The sequence below is a fragment of the Metopolophium dirhodum genome, chromosome 9 (genome assembly GCF_019925205.1).
Source record: "Metopolophium dirhodum isolate CAU chromosome 9, ASM1992520v1, whole genome shotgun sequence".
Lineage (NCBI taxonomy): Eukaryota > Metazoa > Arthropoda > Insecta > Hemiptera > Aphididae > Metopolophium > Metopolophium dirhodum.
Genome location: NC_083568.1, coordinates 27,665,072 through 27,682,665, shown reverse-complemented (window position 1 = coordinate 27,682,665; position 17,594 = coordinate 27,665,072). Strand labels below are relative to the sequence as shown.

General features: G+C 29.7%; 1 protein-coding gene across 1 annotated transcript; it reads left to right on the top strand.

Annotated features, from left to right (window-relative positions):
* The first annotated feature begins 113 nt into the window (after positions 1-113).
* LOC132951672 (angiotensin-converting enzyme-like) lies at positions 114-15,449 on the top strand. The gene is made up of 14 exons (XM_061023500.1): positions 114-236; positions 329-469; positions 4,744-4,905; positions 5,131-5,230; positions 5,919-6,062; positions 6,317-6,511; positions 9,085-9,173; positions 9,246-9,409; positions 9,703-9,827; positions 10,770-10,995; positions 13,991-14,113; positions 14,396-14,539; positions 14,640-14,844; positions 15,339-15,449. The coding sequence occupies exons 1-13, from the start codon at positions 114-116 to the stop codon at positions 14,803-14,805; spliced, it is 1,902 nt and encodes a 633-aa protein (XP_060879483.1). The 3' UTR covers positions 14,806-14,844; positions 15,339-15,449.
* Positions 15,450-17,594: the final 2,145 nt, after the last annotated feature.

Below are 17,594 nucleotides of genomic sequence, written 5' to 3'. Positions count from 1 at the left end.
GTCGTTTGTTTATATTATTATAATTATCACCATTAACACCTAATTCTTCTATTCCTATTATATTTCTTTTTGTGTAAATCTTTCTTTTTTATGGTCGTCGTACGAAAAGCGCAATGTTCTCGTTTCGATTAACGTTTTTCGTTCACTGCTACTACTACAATGTTTTTTTGTACTACCATCTGTTCGTACCGGCTGTCCGGTCGTCCGACGGCCCGAGGAAGAGGACCAATGAAAAAGTATAGAGCGAACGAGCGAGACCGCATGCGAACTAAAATTATGTGGTTTTTTTTTTTGTTGTTGGTTTTTTGCACGTCATTTTATTACGTAGATGGTTGGCACTGCGACACGGCACTTGGACGAGTTTAAAATCAATTGTTTGCACCAGTTCACTAAAAAAGAGCTGAACGAGCACGCGGTGGCTCAGTGGAATTATCAAGTGAACAAAACCGAAGCGACGGAGCACGAGTCCGTAAGTCTCTTCTGCGCAAATTCTTTTAAAGTCTAATATTTTGAGTTCCCATATTGGTGTTTAAACACTTTTTTTGTATTGAACACAAGAATATTATTGAATACCTTAGGTACCTACATTTATATGTATCATACTTTATTTTTAAATATAGGTACATACCTATAAGACTCGACCCAACTTATTTATTATATTAGTAATTATAGACAGTACTACGGTAATAATGTACACAGTATGACTTCGTAACGGGTTTAAAATGTTCAGCGTAGTTAACGCTATAACTATATTTATGAATTTGAAAGCATTTGAAAAGTATAGATAAGTACATAGGTATCTATATTGAGTACTTTTTTTTATAATTAATTATTGATTTACTCAAACATTTACTTTTTAAAAGTATATTCGAACACTGTCGCGCATTGAACTTACAAACCATATAAGTGAGGGTTTGGTTCTCGTCTCAGGTAGTCTGACGAAATATTTAATTAGGTACCTACCATAATAGGTATTTATTAATTACTAATTGGACACCTTATTATAATACATGCCGACGACGATTTCTCATGATCTAGTGTAGAATTGTGCCGATTGTCCTGCGTTAAATATTTACATACTACAATTTATTGTTGTTTACATATTAAAAAACATTTAATAATGTGTCTGCAGTATCTTCGTTTGAAATAAAACTTCTCAAATAAACCAAAATTAATGAAGACTTGGGATTTGTCCTGATTGTTGTAGAAGTTTAGTTTTTTAATTCTCGTTCAGGAGTCGGTAATATTAGGTGCTTTAACGTAGACACGTCGATTACGCACCCAGTACCCACTCTCCTACGACCTAAGGTTGGTGTAGATTTAGTGTACAAGGTAAATAATTAATTTATTTTTTATTTATTTTATTTAATAAATAATGTGAGTACAAAAAATTGGAAACGATTGACCTATTTATAAAATGTTACCTTCCATATTTAAATACAGAAATGTCCTTCGTCCCAGGGTTGGGAGTGAGCCAACGAGTTCCCCGACACAAAACAATTGTTCCACTTATATTACCCACATTTTAGCAATACATATTATATAAGCAGAATATAATATCTAACAATATTATTTTCTGTATTTTGTTAAAAAAAAAAACACGGGACATCGACTGATTGAAATCATCAAGTTAAAAAAAAAAATCGTGTTGAGAAAATTGAGTTCAAATAACATATTATTTTTATAGCGTTTTCATACGTTTTCATACGCTATTGCTATTTGGGCATCCCAATACATTTATGCCTTGGAAAAATAAAATATTCACAAGGAAAAACGTGAATCAAATGAATTGGTGTATAGGTATACCTACGGACCGTGAGTATTGGATCATGACTCTAGAGGGTATTCATGACGAGTGTTTGAATACAAATAGAACCATTCAAACTTATAATAACTAACAATGCGATATAGAACTATTATAATATTGTTACAACTCTCAGGGTTACACATAGTTCTACAACACCCGTGGACGACCTGCCTGTTATCAAATCTCGTTTTTACGCAAAATTTTCCATTGGGTAGGTAAGTAAAGTTAAATGTCACTTTTGTCTCGGATTTGTATATTATGATAATTGTGCGTAGTCGTATAATAATATTTTGTATGTGTTATAGGTACATACGTATTTTTGTTCTGTTTTAATAGACATATCGGAAGCAAAGTTTTGTATTAAAAAAATCAGTTCGACACACTAGCGCGGATTGCCGGTTATTATTTTGAATAAATAATAATGTTCAATAATCATGTTATGTATATTATAATAGTGCGTCGATTTATGCAGTACCTATATTGTTTTTTTCATTCGTTTTTCGACATTTCGAAACCCCTAGAAATATCTTCTGCGATATGATAATAATACTGTGTAAAGTAAAATAAAAACCGCTCTGCCTCTGCGATGTTTTGCGTCGAGTTAAATTATAAGTATTTTTCAATAACGCTCGAATCAGAAGAAAATACAGGAACGAATAAAGCGCGCTTCTCCGTCGTGTTTTCTGTGTTCTTCTTTACACATTATTATAATTGGCCATGCGATAAAAATGTATAGAGAGATAAACAGCGACTACCTATATAGATGTACAACATTAGTTATTAATAATTGTACCTGCTCGTAACAGATTATTTCATCCGACCGCGAGAACGGTATAATATTATTATTCTCATAATATTATTTTCGATTAAAATGAGTTCTTTGTCCGTACTAAATATTAATTAGATTTATTCTGTATGTACCTATACAGTATAATAATATCATCGTGTTTGCAGTACATAATTATAATAATATAACGGTTATTATATTTATTATATTATATATTGTACGAGTTTTCGAAGACAATGTAATATTAATTGCCCATTATATGGTATTAGGTACTTTATTTAAGCGTGAATACAACTAGCGAATATATAGTTGAATACCTGAATAGTATACGAAATGACAAAATAAATCTTTTGGGTATTTGTTTTTACATTTACGGAGGTCAGAAAACCACGAGGATTGGCTTAAAATAAAATATTGGAATTTATGATAATACATACACTCAAGTACAAGTTTTCAAAAGTTGTTTTATCGTTATAATTTTTATTTTCAGTTAACCGTAATTTGCACTTATTATAGTTAAGTTTTCGGTCACGTCGTATAGCCTGTTCGAGGTAGGTATATAGTCATCGCAAAGCTCGTAAAACACTATTCGGGCAATAAACAGTGTTTTATTTTTTAACGCAAATAAGGGACTTCAGATACGCAATATGAAGAGTCGAACTGTAATTTCGTTTGCCTATACTCTTTTTTTTTCGACGTTAAAATGTCGTTATATTAATAATATTATTATTATAACGTTATTGTTGGTTTTTCATTTATTATTACTTCTAATATAATATTCGTTTCTGCTTGCACGTCGAAATAGTTGCGTATTATTGCATGTCGTTTTTCAATTGGATATTTAATAGCAAACGGTACGATTTAATGTTTTATTCGAGAAAGGAGTCATACTAATAATGTTATACTCTCGTATAGTCTCATGACGTATACGCGAATGTCGTATAATGATGCATATTATATAAAAATATGATTCGTATACAATGCGTATAGGTACCCATTTCACTTGAAATACCAAAGTCATTGAAAGCAACCCGGTAGAAAATAGTATTGTGATATCGCCGGAAAATATATTTGTTTAATAATACAGGTAGGTATAACGGTCGTAGGATATATTATTATATTTTTATTGTTATGATCAATCATGTTAACAGGTATATATTTATTATAAATATGCCATCATGTACCTAAGTGTATTTCAGTATACCTCTTGTGTGGTCGTGTGTTTAATGTCTATTCGTCTATACATAGGTAACGTCCGTAAGTACTTTGTTCGCAATTTTCCGTATTTTATACCGCTGCGGGGAAAAATCAAAAAAAAAAAACCCATCTTTTCTGCAGAGTACCTTCAACCCCGGCAGTCTGCGTGAAACTCACAGCAATGCATCGAGTAGGTAGCTATATTATGAAAGTTTTGAGCACTTCTCTATCCCCGAGTGTCTACTAAAAGGGGAAAAAACCTCATCGTGACAAAATCAATAGCTCCACTCGTTCCGTTCAGAATCTGAATACATATAACAATATAAGATACCCATATGGCCCCATAATATTTTATTATATAGGCCCAGCACACGATGGTATAATTTTTTTTTCACCAAGGAGGTCGTCGACGTAAGTCTAATAAAACTATTATTATAGAATAATAAATGGTTATACGAAAACGAAACTATTAACTTTTATCGGAAAATTGAAAAAACATAAAATTAAATTACTATTATAATAGCGTATTATCATTGATTATAAATATCAATTTTTTTTATCATGTGTTTGCTCGCCTCCTTTAAGACTTATGTAAAATAGAAAGGAAAAATGAAACATTGCAAATACATTTAATATGAGATAGAATTTACGTTTTACAAGATTTTATCAACTCTTAAAAATAGGTTTACTCTACTATAAATTATAATATAAATATTTATAATCAATGGTATTATGCACCTACCAAGTAATATTTTTTAATAGTGCGTTTTTAATGTTTAAAAAGCATCGTGGGTACACGTAAACATGTCGTTAAATTATTTAATGGATAAAATTAAACTGTTTTTAAATGCGCACAAACTGTTTGCGTGTATAATATCATTACGTAGGTACTATATTTTGTCTATAAGTATATAGGTACTATTATCGTAATGACGAATTGTTTATTTTACAGATGAGATCTTCCATTCGATTGTTTATATATCAAAAGCTACTTGTAACGTCTGCCGAAAATATGTCTGTAGCTTTCGGCATGAACTACGAAGACCTGTTGCCCTTGGTGTATTTTGTGCACGACCGCGGCATTTGTCAGCTGAACACGGACGAGTATAAGACAGTAAGTGCATTTGTCTTCTATAAAATATGTACATGCAGACGACCGTCCCACAGAGATTCACCAATTTAAAATGGTCGGGATCTCTATAGCTTGCACTATCCCGCCACTTAAAATAATCCATTAAATCGTCCGGGGTAGAGCCGTGTGTGTGTGTAATATAATAAAGATCGGCGGAAGTGTTGCATTATATTCTTATGTAATATTTCGTCTTCGAATTGATTGTAGACCTTAATGCTGAAGAGGAAACTAAAAACAACGATTAACGAACTAACAGTTTGCAAATACCGGAAGACCAATCATCCGTGTGACTACGTGACAGCGGACGGTAATATTAATGACTGATTCGGTGTTGTTTTAAATCGATTATTTAATAACACCAAAACGTAATGTTATCGTGAATATTCACTGTGTGGGGCACGCGTTTTAATAACGTATTGTTTTATATTATTTTATAGTAGTATATCATGCGCTACTTTTATGATACTAAACTTTGGTATCGGCGCTGGGTGGAGGTCTAACTTTCTCATTCCGAAACATTTCGCGGGGCTGCATCGTAAAATGTAGGTATGTTTATTATTATACATAATATTGTATGGTTATTTGAAACCATAATATGCATTATCTTGATCCTAAACCGTGGTCTTTTGAATTTCTTGTTAATTATTAGTAACGGAACTTCATTCACGTGGATAATGTTGTGGAGTATCCATCATTATAATATACCTACCTATAATCACCGCGATCCCAAGGTTTCTTTGAATATTTTATACTAAGACAATATTATGATTTGTGGTCAGTCTAACGTTATAGGTACCTTTTCACGGAAAAACATAATATTACCTTTATTGATTAAATTTTAAACCAAATAAAGGATAGATTTATTCTATGAACTTAAACAATATGGATATTGTTTGACATTTAATGCTCAGCTCTACACTCGTTTTTAATGTGTGCGGCAGAACGTATTTTATACATCAGACCAATACTACAAATCTATATTAATCGGATTTCAGAGATAAATGTCATTATGGTTAGCTCGTCAGACGCAATCGAGTTAAAATACTATTGGAAAGCTTGGCACAATCACACCAGCTACGATGTGAAAAATATCTATATGAATTATATTGAAATGTTGAACTATATGGCCCGGCTGAATAGTAATTTATATTATATAGAAAAAAAAATCATGATACCTTAATATTTAAATTTTAAATACTTATTTAATATTATCTGTACTGCAGTATACCTACCATCACTCATTTTTATGATTACCCACGTCAAGACAATTTATTATGGTTAACACGTCTTAACAGCAACAATAATTATTATATTACATAGAACAATGCTATTATATTATTTTTAAAATAATTTTATGAAAACACATTATTGTTCATTAAGATTATTAATTTAGGGTATTCTAACGAAGTCGATTACTATATGGAACCATACATCTCGCACAATCAAGGCCAATTGAACGCCGATCAGATGTACGAAGGTATAAGACCGCTGTACTTGCATCTTTACACGCACGTTCGTAAAATTCTCAGGGAAAAATTTGGAACGGCTACCGTGTCCGCCAATGGTCCCATTCCCGTCCATTTATTGGGTAAGTTATAAAATAGTTTATAAACAGCGCTCAATATTTTTGGAGTTATACGAAAAAAAATCGATAGTCTCCTAGGTAGGTACTCGTATTTCTCATCGTCTGTCACCAGCTGAATGGGGTGTCGGGGGTAAGCACGCACTCGTTAAAGAGTTTAAACAACTCCTTGAACACAGTGCTTACGAATAAACTATGAAATGGACGATGATAATATATATACGTCTTATAATATATGACTGCTGACGATTTTATTTGAAGGATATATTCTTCTCGTTATAGCGTGACTGAAAATTGTTTATCTCGCGTCGTTTTTTTTACAAAGTTTCTGTGGTGGTTTATTGTAGTCTTGTGTTAAATATATTTTCTTCACTACCTATTATACGTACAATGTACATCATACGAAATGCCAAATTTTAGTTTAATGCATGTTATACGTTTAATTCGAATTATTGCAGTGTCCGTTTCGCCTCGTGGTAGAAATGTATTATTTTACGTAAACATGTTAATTGTATCCCACGAAACGCTTAATTTGAAATTAGTTTATAAATTTAAAGTTATTTTTTTTATGTTTATCTGCAGTTTTAAGCGAAATTAAAAAAAAAAATCAGCCGGTCAAAAAAAAAAGAATTGTATGATTTAGTCACGGTAGTGGACCAAGTTATAATTTTAAAACTCCAATAATTATTAATTGGTATGAATAAAGTTCACGAAACATAATATTTCAGTCCAGCAGAAAAATTAACTGACAAAAAAAAAAATGAGCACACTATGTAATTTAAAATCCTTTAAATTTATTCATATATTTTTTTGTTTTAATTTATACTTGATAATTGTTTATTTTTGTGAACTTTTAAACTTAAAAAAAATACCAACGCAGCTACTTGAAAAAGAAAAAAAATCTCAATCCTTGAAGGGTTGCGTTATAGTTGACAATCTTATTAGGTAGGTACTTCTATACACTAAAGGCCTTTTTTCTTCAAATGTGTATATGATATAATATATTATAATATCTATTATAATTTTTGTGAAAATCCATTTAGGTATAATATTATTTTTCTCGTCTCATTGGTTCATCCATTCACAATGTTATTGTCGTAATAATTTAAAAAAATATATATTTTACTCGGTTGAGTAACATTCCATCCGATATGTAGGCAATTTTATGAAAATAGCTTCTGTAAATAAATTCCTATTATAATGTATAATATATAGGTAAGTTACTGCGCGTTGTAAGTGCCATGATGTATAAAATTTCAAAATTCCAATATAGGTATTTGGAGGGGTTGCCGTATTAATATATAAGTAATTATTTTATTAAATTATACTGATTTACATACTAGTCATACGTTCAGTTTTAATACAATTACGAAGTGTTGATTGATCACATTCTCTGGTTTCTTGTATTATTTAGTAGATAAATGTATAGTTACTATAATCAGCCGTAAAAAATAATATATTATAATATATTCATTGGTTGACCGATAATAAAATATAATTGAAAGCCAAAGTAGAATATTTTTTAATAACTATACTTACTTTAAAATATTTATTTAAAAAATAATTTTATGTTTTTGACCAGAAATTTCTTTTCTGACATACTTAAAATGTTGTAAACGTTGTATACAATTAAAACTAGAACACGGTTTAAACAATAATTCTTAGAACTTATAGCTTATGAAAAGGGTTTAATATGTACAATGTATTTAATTATAATATAAATTATAAAGTAGTATTATTATTATTATTATTATTATTATTATTTTTTATAAGTTTTAATTTTATTTTCAAATACATAACAAAATCATCCAATCAACAAGCTTGGAGGTACATTAATTATTATTTATCTGTAGGTTAAAATATTTTATTAAATTTAGTTTATACATATAATATAACTACATAATAATATTGTGTATGCACAAAATATTAACTTCGAGTATTAATTTAGAATTAATAAATCGTGATTAAATTTCATGGTTAACCATAAATTCACAATAAGTCGTTATAAAGCGTAAGTATAATGTATAAATTATGATGTATTTAAGATATTCAATTATTATACTTTTTATGTTTACGAATACATGTCAGGCATATCTAAATATGATCCAACTACATTCACTACAAAATGGTTAATGTGAAATACACGTTTATACTTTTATATTTTTTATTTTATTAAAAAATAATATATAATTGGCTCTGTATAGTAAAATCGTACAATGCAGGTAATCGTAGGTATAATTAAAATGTATTAAATTAATATTTTGTGGAAACTATTGGTTGATATCAAATAATATAAATTATAAATGTTTATGAATTTAAAATATTATGAATTAGTTGGACTTAACTACTTATAGTACCTACTCATAGGTAAGTCATAACTCATACTTATTATACATTATCTAATACTATTCTATAATTTAAAAAAAAAAAAATAATAAGTACCTACTAATTTTAGTAAAATGTTAGACATAGTTAACCTCACCTAACCTAAACTTGAATCAAGTTTCTTGGTATTCAGACTTTTTCTTGTACTGTGCAATTTAAGCATTTTTTATTTTTTGTATACGCCAAATGTTCAGGTTCAGTTTTGGGTCAACCATGGACAAAGTTGATACCATTCATGGTTCAGGAATTCGTCGTACACGAGAGTGGCAAAACACACTCTATGGTATTAATGTTTAATGATACATACAAGGAGTATATTTTATTATTAACTACAATTAATTGAAAACCATTACAGACTCCTGCAAAGCGGCTGTTTAACCAAGCTAATAGATTTTTTGTATCGATTGGTATGGGATGTGTACCGAAAAGTGTTTGGTCCCATTCGGTATGGACAGATAATAAACATTTTTCCAATCGCGAACCATCGTCTTGGGATTTGTTCGCAAATAACGATTTCAGGTACATTTTTAATACATTTTTTTATTAATACCAAGCTGGCGAAAATGGAGTGACGTGTAATATTATCATAATACTATATATTGATTTTATGCATCTATAATATGGAATTTATTAAATTGATATATTTTGTAAAATATCACACTTAATGGGACGTGTGCTTAAATCGATTTTCTCTTTGGGATTTTTCATTTGAAGTAGGTACCTACTTAAATTTTTCCCTGGCTTGCGAACCTTTTGTATACTTTGTACATACGTATGACAGTGTTTATTAAGACGCAAACAGCATTTTTCAGGATAAAAATGGATGTCCAGGACACAGTTGAAGACGTGTACACGATGCACAAGCAACTGGGTTTAGTTCACTATTTCACGGCCTACAAAATTCAGCCAATCGCGTATCAGCATACATCCAACCTAGGTGACGAAATTATGACTGTGACAAATCTTTATGCGTATTTATGTTACAGACATGTTACGGGTGTAAACCTAACCTAACTTGGTATATAGTTATCCGGGAGTAGTAGAGTATATAGGACATAAGTAATATATACCGATTCAATATATTTCAGTAGACTTATAAACGAAAATAGGGGGGGGGGGAGTTAAACTTAAGTCCTCCAGGCCCCCCTCAAGAAAACAATAACGATTGAAAATGTAATTGTAAAATTTAGCCCATATATTTTACGAACATCGTCTTCAGAAAAGTACTCAGAATATTGATATAAAAGTGCTAATTTTCCACGAACTGCATACTTAAAATATGCGGTGTCATAGTGATAACACTGATAACAGTTTGCTATTATTTTTTAAATGAATTATATTATAATATGAATAAAGAGTATACGTAGGAATAAGTAATATAACCAATGGCGATCTGCCACGACACAGGACCTGTACAATACCGATATCAGATTATAATATTATCAGGTATATGAATAATGTTATAACGTTTTAAAATGTTAATCCTGCCCAACCTTAAAACTCAGTGTTGTAGGCAGTAACAACTAACAACAAAAAGTTATTGAGATTATCGTGTCGGTTCTATACTATGTACAATGACAGATTATATAAACTATAGAAACTATACCTAGTATCCCTACAATGATGACCTGCAGGCTGCAATTCGTCGATATCGACCATAATGATACAGTTCATATATTTTATAGTGAATATAGTAAATTTTGTCTTCAATCTTCTATAATATATACGCGTTGAATAAAACTCTTACATTTCAATTGGTGTTGGTACTTGGTTGTGTATTCTACATATTATACCGTGCAGAGGTCTATAGTATTCATAATAATAATATATTGTACAATAAAAAAACCTGAAATGTGATTATCGTCTGGCCGACACACAGCGTTCGTTTACGGCGTGATAAACGCACTGACGCTGTCCGTGCGTTATCAAGACTTCATCGGCAGGTACAACGACAGCGCGAGCAGTCGGAGCGTCTACCTGTTGCGGTTGGCCATGGAAAAGGTCGCCGTCCTGCCGTTCGCCTACGCCGCCGACGTCTGGCACTCGGAAGCGTGCACGAGCTCTTTCGCTCCGAAACGCATGAACGATCACTGGTGGAGCAAAAGGTACGTACAGTGGCGTGTCCAGGAATTTTCAATGGCAGGGCGAGTGAAATAAGTGTATAGTATATAATGTAGTTACAACGACGATACAGTTCAGTCACAGATTTGCAATTACCCGTGTTAATAATGAATAATGATCATGTCTATTGATTCGGTCCGATAATATAGGTAGGTACGCCCAAGTTGAATCCTAATCGAATCCGATAATACAGTTATGGATATAGTAGTTGATATTGGATATTCCTGTTGCAGTCTTATCCGCGTAATTTGTTACTATAATATGATACGAAATAAGTAAAGGTACTGCAAAGTGTAAGGTATGAGGAGACGACTATATTTTACATAGTATCCAAATATAAATCAGTGGCATAGTCGATCGTCGGTACACGGAAAATAATATACCTAGTTGTAACAATTATTTTTATTTGGTTATCATAACCCCTGTATAAGCGTTAATTACATATAACGACAGCTATATTCAATACGTTGTGATTACCATTTCAGTTTAGTTAACATTTTACAGCTCCCTTATAACTATTTATGTTTAGTAAAATGGCTAACCCAAGTCAAGTATAGTTGTTCCAAATAAAACACATGGTTATTTCTGCTATTGATATTGATATATCTAGTACTATAATATAATATTAGGTAATTTACCTAGTTACTTAGATGCTTCATCTTAAATAACATCTATAACATCTACAATACCTATACTATTACTACAAGTTAAAATTATGCAAAAAATAAATCATCGACGATGTCTGGCCTCGGGATTTTGAACCGGCGATCGGGTAACAGAAATATCAACTCACTGACCTACCTAACTGACGCGCTATCCAACCTACGGCCTACCTATCTACAATCCAAGGTGAAATGTTTCCCTATATAAACGGTATTGTAGGTATTTAGTATTTACAATAATAATTAGTAATTATATTTACAAAAATCTCAAAACTTTAATATTTATTGTCAATACAGTTTTTATACAAATTTTAAATTAAATACCTACTAATAAAAAAGACAAAATATGTACCTATGATACAGTTTTATGGTATAAAACATGAATTGTGTTTAAAACATACAAAATACAAATTTTGGTCTTATATAAGGTATTTCTTTAATTGGAATCAATGTCATATTGGATGTTTTCTTAGCACAATAAGCTTGACAATGGTCAGCATATATGCTCTGTATAGTGGTATTTGACGGTAATAATAATAATTAATATGATAAATTCAATTGCAATAAAACACAATATATGTGTATACAAGTATTTAATTAGTTATAAAGTAAAAATATAAATTTTTTTTAGTATTTTATACAATTTTAACTATTATTTGATGACATATTGTGTCCTGGCAGTCTTAAATATTTAAAATGGGAAGGAAAATATTTATGTTTTTGCGGTATATTATAAGTATTAAGTAACGATACATTTTTGCAGATTGCAGCGGTGGTAGAATCAAAGACACAAATAGTACTGCTTTGTAGATGGGTGGGGGGAGGAGGGTTAAAATCCTTATATAACTGTATATTAAGCGTGAAGACTTAAAGGAAATTTAATAATATATCTTAATACAAGCATAACCTGTACTGTGAACTATATGTAAATTAATGGTCTAGTAAACAATGCAATTAACTATTAAGATCAATAAAATATATATATATGTATATTATGTAGTTAGATGTGTATATTTTATATCTTAGCCTATACTTTATAATATATTTATTATATTGCGTTTTCCTCGCAGTGTCTGCAGACAGTACAGATGTAGACGGCGATCATCCGGTCCGCAGTTAGACGCTGTAGGAAAAATGTATTGACACAGTTTACATTGTTTTATTATTGTATTCTTTTCCATTCTGAAATTTTAATTTTTATATTTACATCGTTGTCTTCAATCTTGTGTTTGTTACTTGTTAGTGAAACGAATATCGACTTTTAAAGGGCTAAATTATTAAAAGGCAACCTACCATTTTTTATTGCATATGATCTGAAACAGAATACATTTTTTTTTTATTAATAAGTGCCAAAGTACTTATAGAAGCTATAGTTCACCACGATTTTAGCGGAGTAGGTACCTTCTGACTTTTCGCTAATATAATTATTAATTAATAATTATGCTAATAAATATAAAAAAAAATATTGCTTCAATATTTTATATCCATAATATTAAAAGAATCACCTGGCGCTTGGCAGTGCAATACTACAATGGTTAGGTATATACTTAATATTATATACGTACCTACTACGTAGGTATTATAATTTATAATTTAATTTGATTTTAGACATAATATTTGTTACTAAGTTATACTAAGTAGCATATGTGAAGTCAATATTTTGAAAAAAGCCATTGCTACCGGCCTTGTCAGCTGTCATTAATTCATATTATGATCGCATCTGTTCGATTTGTTGCACCTACTCGGCATTGAACCTACCACACTAAGTTTGTGTAAACTTCAAAATGTTTTTACAAAAATATTAATTTGTTGCTGTGATTGCTCAAGGTTTTCATTTTTTTGTTTTAAAGCAAGTGGCAACTTATTTTTATTTCATATCCTGAAGTAGAAGTATACTATTTTAAAACGTCGAGTTTAAGTATAAAATATACTCCATTAATATATTCTTGAGCATTTATATATTACATTTTATTTCACCACAAGGCCGTATAATATTATGTGGCGCTCTTCGGAACTTTACTCATCTTATCTGAACTATTATTATTATTAAATATATATCAATAAAATAATGTAAACTAAACTATTTCGTTCTCTATTCAATATTTATTCAAAACATTATTAGGTATATGCTAATAAATCTATAAAAGTATTAATAGAGGGGTTCTTTAAAAGTACGATGGTTGATTAAAACCAAACATTTTTTTTTTTAATACGTAGTGGTATTTGAAACTTTTTTTTTTAATTATTCAAAATCACATGACATAAAAATAGTGAAGCGGGTTTAGTTCAACCGATCTGATTAAATGCATTACCACAGGCTCAAATACGAGGGCGTTGTGTCGCCTATTTCCAAAGACATGGACAAGTGTATGAATCCCAATTACAAACCGTTTGATCCGAGTGCGGCATACGCTGAGGTGATTGAGCTACCGCACATCAAGTATATTATATACTATATTGTTATTTATTACTATTATTATGCAAATTATGTAATATAGTGTATTGTTAATTGCTACGATCATTACACGATAACGACGTCAACGTGATAATTATTTTGTTATTAATATAGGTACTATATTATAACAGTATATAATGTGACGGGATTATGCGATACCTACTAATGTTATAATATAGTACCTATATTAATAACAAAATAATTATCACGTCGACGTCGTTTTTCAGTATTATTTGCAATGTGAATGATTGTGTTTTATAAAACCAGAGACTTCCTGGGACCGATAATAGAATTCCAAGTATTCAAAGCGTTGTGCACAATTTGCGGCGAGTACAAATCTAAACACTCAAAAACCAAACACTTGTACGAGTGCAACCTACGTGGCTATAAAAAAGTCGGAAAAATTGTCAAGTATGTATTATAGAACTATCAAAATTGAGTAAACAATGAACGTCGTATAACTTCGTAAAATATGTTTTTTTTTAAATTGTGTTGTTATTGTTTGTCTTAGATCAGTCATGGCAAGTGGCTCTTCGACGGAATGGAAATTTCTTTTCGAGACAATAGTTGGACACCGACGAATAGAAATAGAACCATTGTTGGAATATTTTCAACCCCTTCACAATTATCTTTTAAAAACCAATCAGGAGACCAATGAACACATTGGCTGGAAGTAGTTTTCACAAAAACAAATTAATTAATAAAATATGTTTTAGGTAGGTGTCATCAGAAATAAAAGAGCATTTTATATTATCATATATAGCAGGGCTTCAAACCGGTCAAAATTGCAGTATACTTTGTCAACAGATTTCATAGGAAGATGTTCATAAACGAAACCACAATTTACTAGTTTATAGAACGAAAACTAAATATTTAATCGGAATTATTTTTTGTTCGACTTCAGTTACGACATTTTAATACATTTTGATACGTGCTGGTAATTCTGTTTCTGATTTGTTAAATTATAGAAGTAACAGCGTTATATTTTAGTTGAAGTCATTATTATTTAATAATATTTATTTAAACAAAAAGTATTAAATATTGACGTTTTGAATTCATAATGACCAGATTTTTTAAAAAGAAAAAATTATAAAATAATGAAAACAAAATTATAAAAAAAAAAAAAAACATTTCGGTTCGAAACCCTGACCTATAAAATATTATATTCATTATAATAAAAACTAAAAAGTATATCCATTCATATTGTTAGGGGCCGAGATGCATTGCAGAGAAAGAAATAAAAAAATGAAACAGTGACAAAATGGTTTATACAATACAATATTTCCGTACCACTCTGTCAGACGAATGACTGCTGTTTCGGCGGTATTCACACGGTGAACACAGATCATAATAACAGTGTTGACATTAACTACAATAACTTTATGTATTTGGAACACAAAATATGACAAAAGTTACAAAAATGTTATTGTAATATGCTTTTACTGTAAAACATTGCGCGTTATTGCAATAATTTCTCAAACTTGCATGATTCCGGTTAAAAATGTAGCTACGTATTACTATCTGACATTTAAAATTATTTCTTAATACCAAAGCAATGGTCCTATATATTTCAATTAGAATATTAAATCGTAATTCATTGCTTTATTTTACGATACAACTTTTAGATTCTGAGCGAAGCGATGAATGTATTGATTTTACAATGATGTGTGTTTATTTTATTTTTTTTAATTTTTTATTTATTTTTTTATTTTTGTGTCTGTCAACACCTTTTAGGACAGTAAAAGTGCTTGGATTTTCTTCAACAGTAACTTTTCTGATAGGAAAGTGAATCTAGTTGGTACTTTGGGGGGTCAAAAGTAAAAATTGATTTTGGTTTTTGGTGTAACTCTAAAATAAATGACCGTAAGGACATGACATTTTGACTGAATGTTTATAATTGCATTTCCTATACACCATAATATTTTCCAAATATTTTGACTTATTTTGAGCTGTTTACGGACATTGTCAATTTCCATTTTTTTTAGTTTTTTTTTTCTATAAATATCAATAAAATTTTATCTGTTGAGTAAAAAAGATTGAAAATTTAATAGAATGCTCCTAGGTTATTGTTTCAAAGGCAGATGAAAAAAATTAAAAATCCTTGGTCACAGTTTTTATTTATAAGCATTTAAAGTTCAAATTTTGACAAAATACTGAAAAATCACGAAAATTAGCAAATTATTTTGAGTTGAGTAATTCATAAAAATTTTTCTTTTTAAATCTAAAATTTGAAAATGTAATATAAGATTACTCATAAGTTTTTCTACTTTTATCAACAAAAAAAATGGCTACAAGAAACTTAAATTAAATTTTTATGAGCGTCTGAAATTTATATTTTTACAACATTTGATATTCACTCGATATCTCATGTAACTATTTTCTTATTTTGTTGTAATTAAAAAACGAATGACTGTAGATACTTGAAAATTTCACTGAATGTTTATATTAGCATTTTCTATAGGTACACCATAAAATTTTGAAAATAATTTGACTCTGTTTGAACTGTTTACGGATATAGTCAAATTTTCAATTTTTTTTGTTTTTTTTTTTTTTATAAATATCAATAAAATTTTATTTGTTGTATAAAAAAGCGTGAAAATTGAATGAAAGGCTCCTAATATAATGTTACAATTTCAGTTGAAAAATATTAAAAATACATAGGCACAATTTTTTTTTATAAGCATTTAAAGTTCAAATTTCGACAAAATCATTTATCAAATTTATAATTTATTAATTATTTTGTAGTTAAAAATGTATAAAATGTTTAACTTTTATGGCTAAGGATTGAAAATTTAAAACAAGGCTCCACGTAAATAGGTTATATATAAATTACTTTATTCACAATAATATCATCAAATATACTTATTTCATAGGCTCCTACATAGGCTGACTGACCATTTTCGCTCAGAATCGTTTTTCTTAGACAATGATATTATATCATTGAATTCAAATTTAACACCATCCATTACAGTGACCCACTTGTAACCTACTGTACAGCATAGCGACATCCACTTATCCACCTTTTTTTAAATTAAACGATTACAACGTTTTATATTGTTGACGTTTGACAACTATACAATTAAAGGAGAGAGATTTCCTGTATACATTTATAAAATAAATCATGAAATTGCATGGAATATGGATTTATTATTTTTTCAAACAAAATAAATACGCTGTATACAATATGATGTATAAAATATAATAGAAAACATCAATAAGTGCAGTAGAAAAATATAAGTTTTAAAATTATTTCCAATACTATTTTGTCCTTGTCTCCTCGGGGAATAATTTATTTAAAGCCATTTCCAAATGGTTCCATTGTTTTAAATACAAAACGCCATTATTGCTTATTTTTAATCAATGATAATGCCGTTTCTTTTAAAAATCTCATTTTTTCCTCGAACAATTATTTAACGCGAAATATATTAATACATTTAATTTGTTTTTGCATAGTAAATTCTTATTA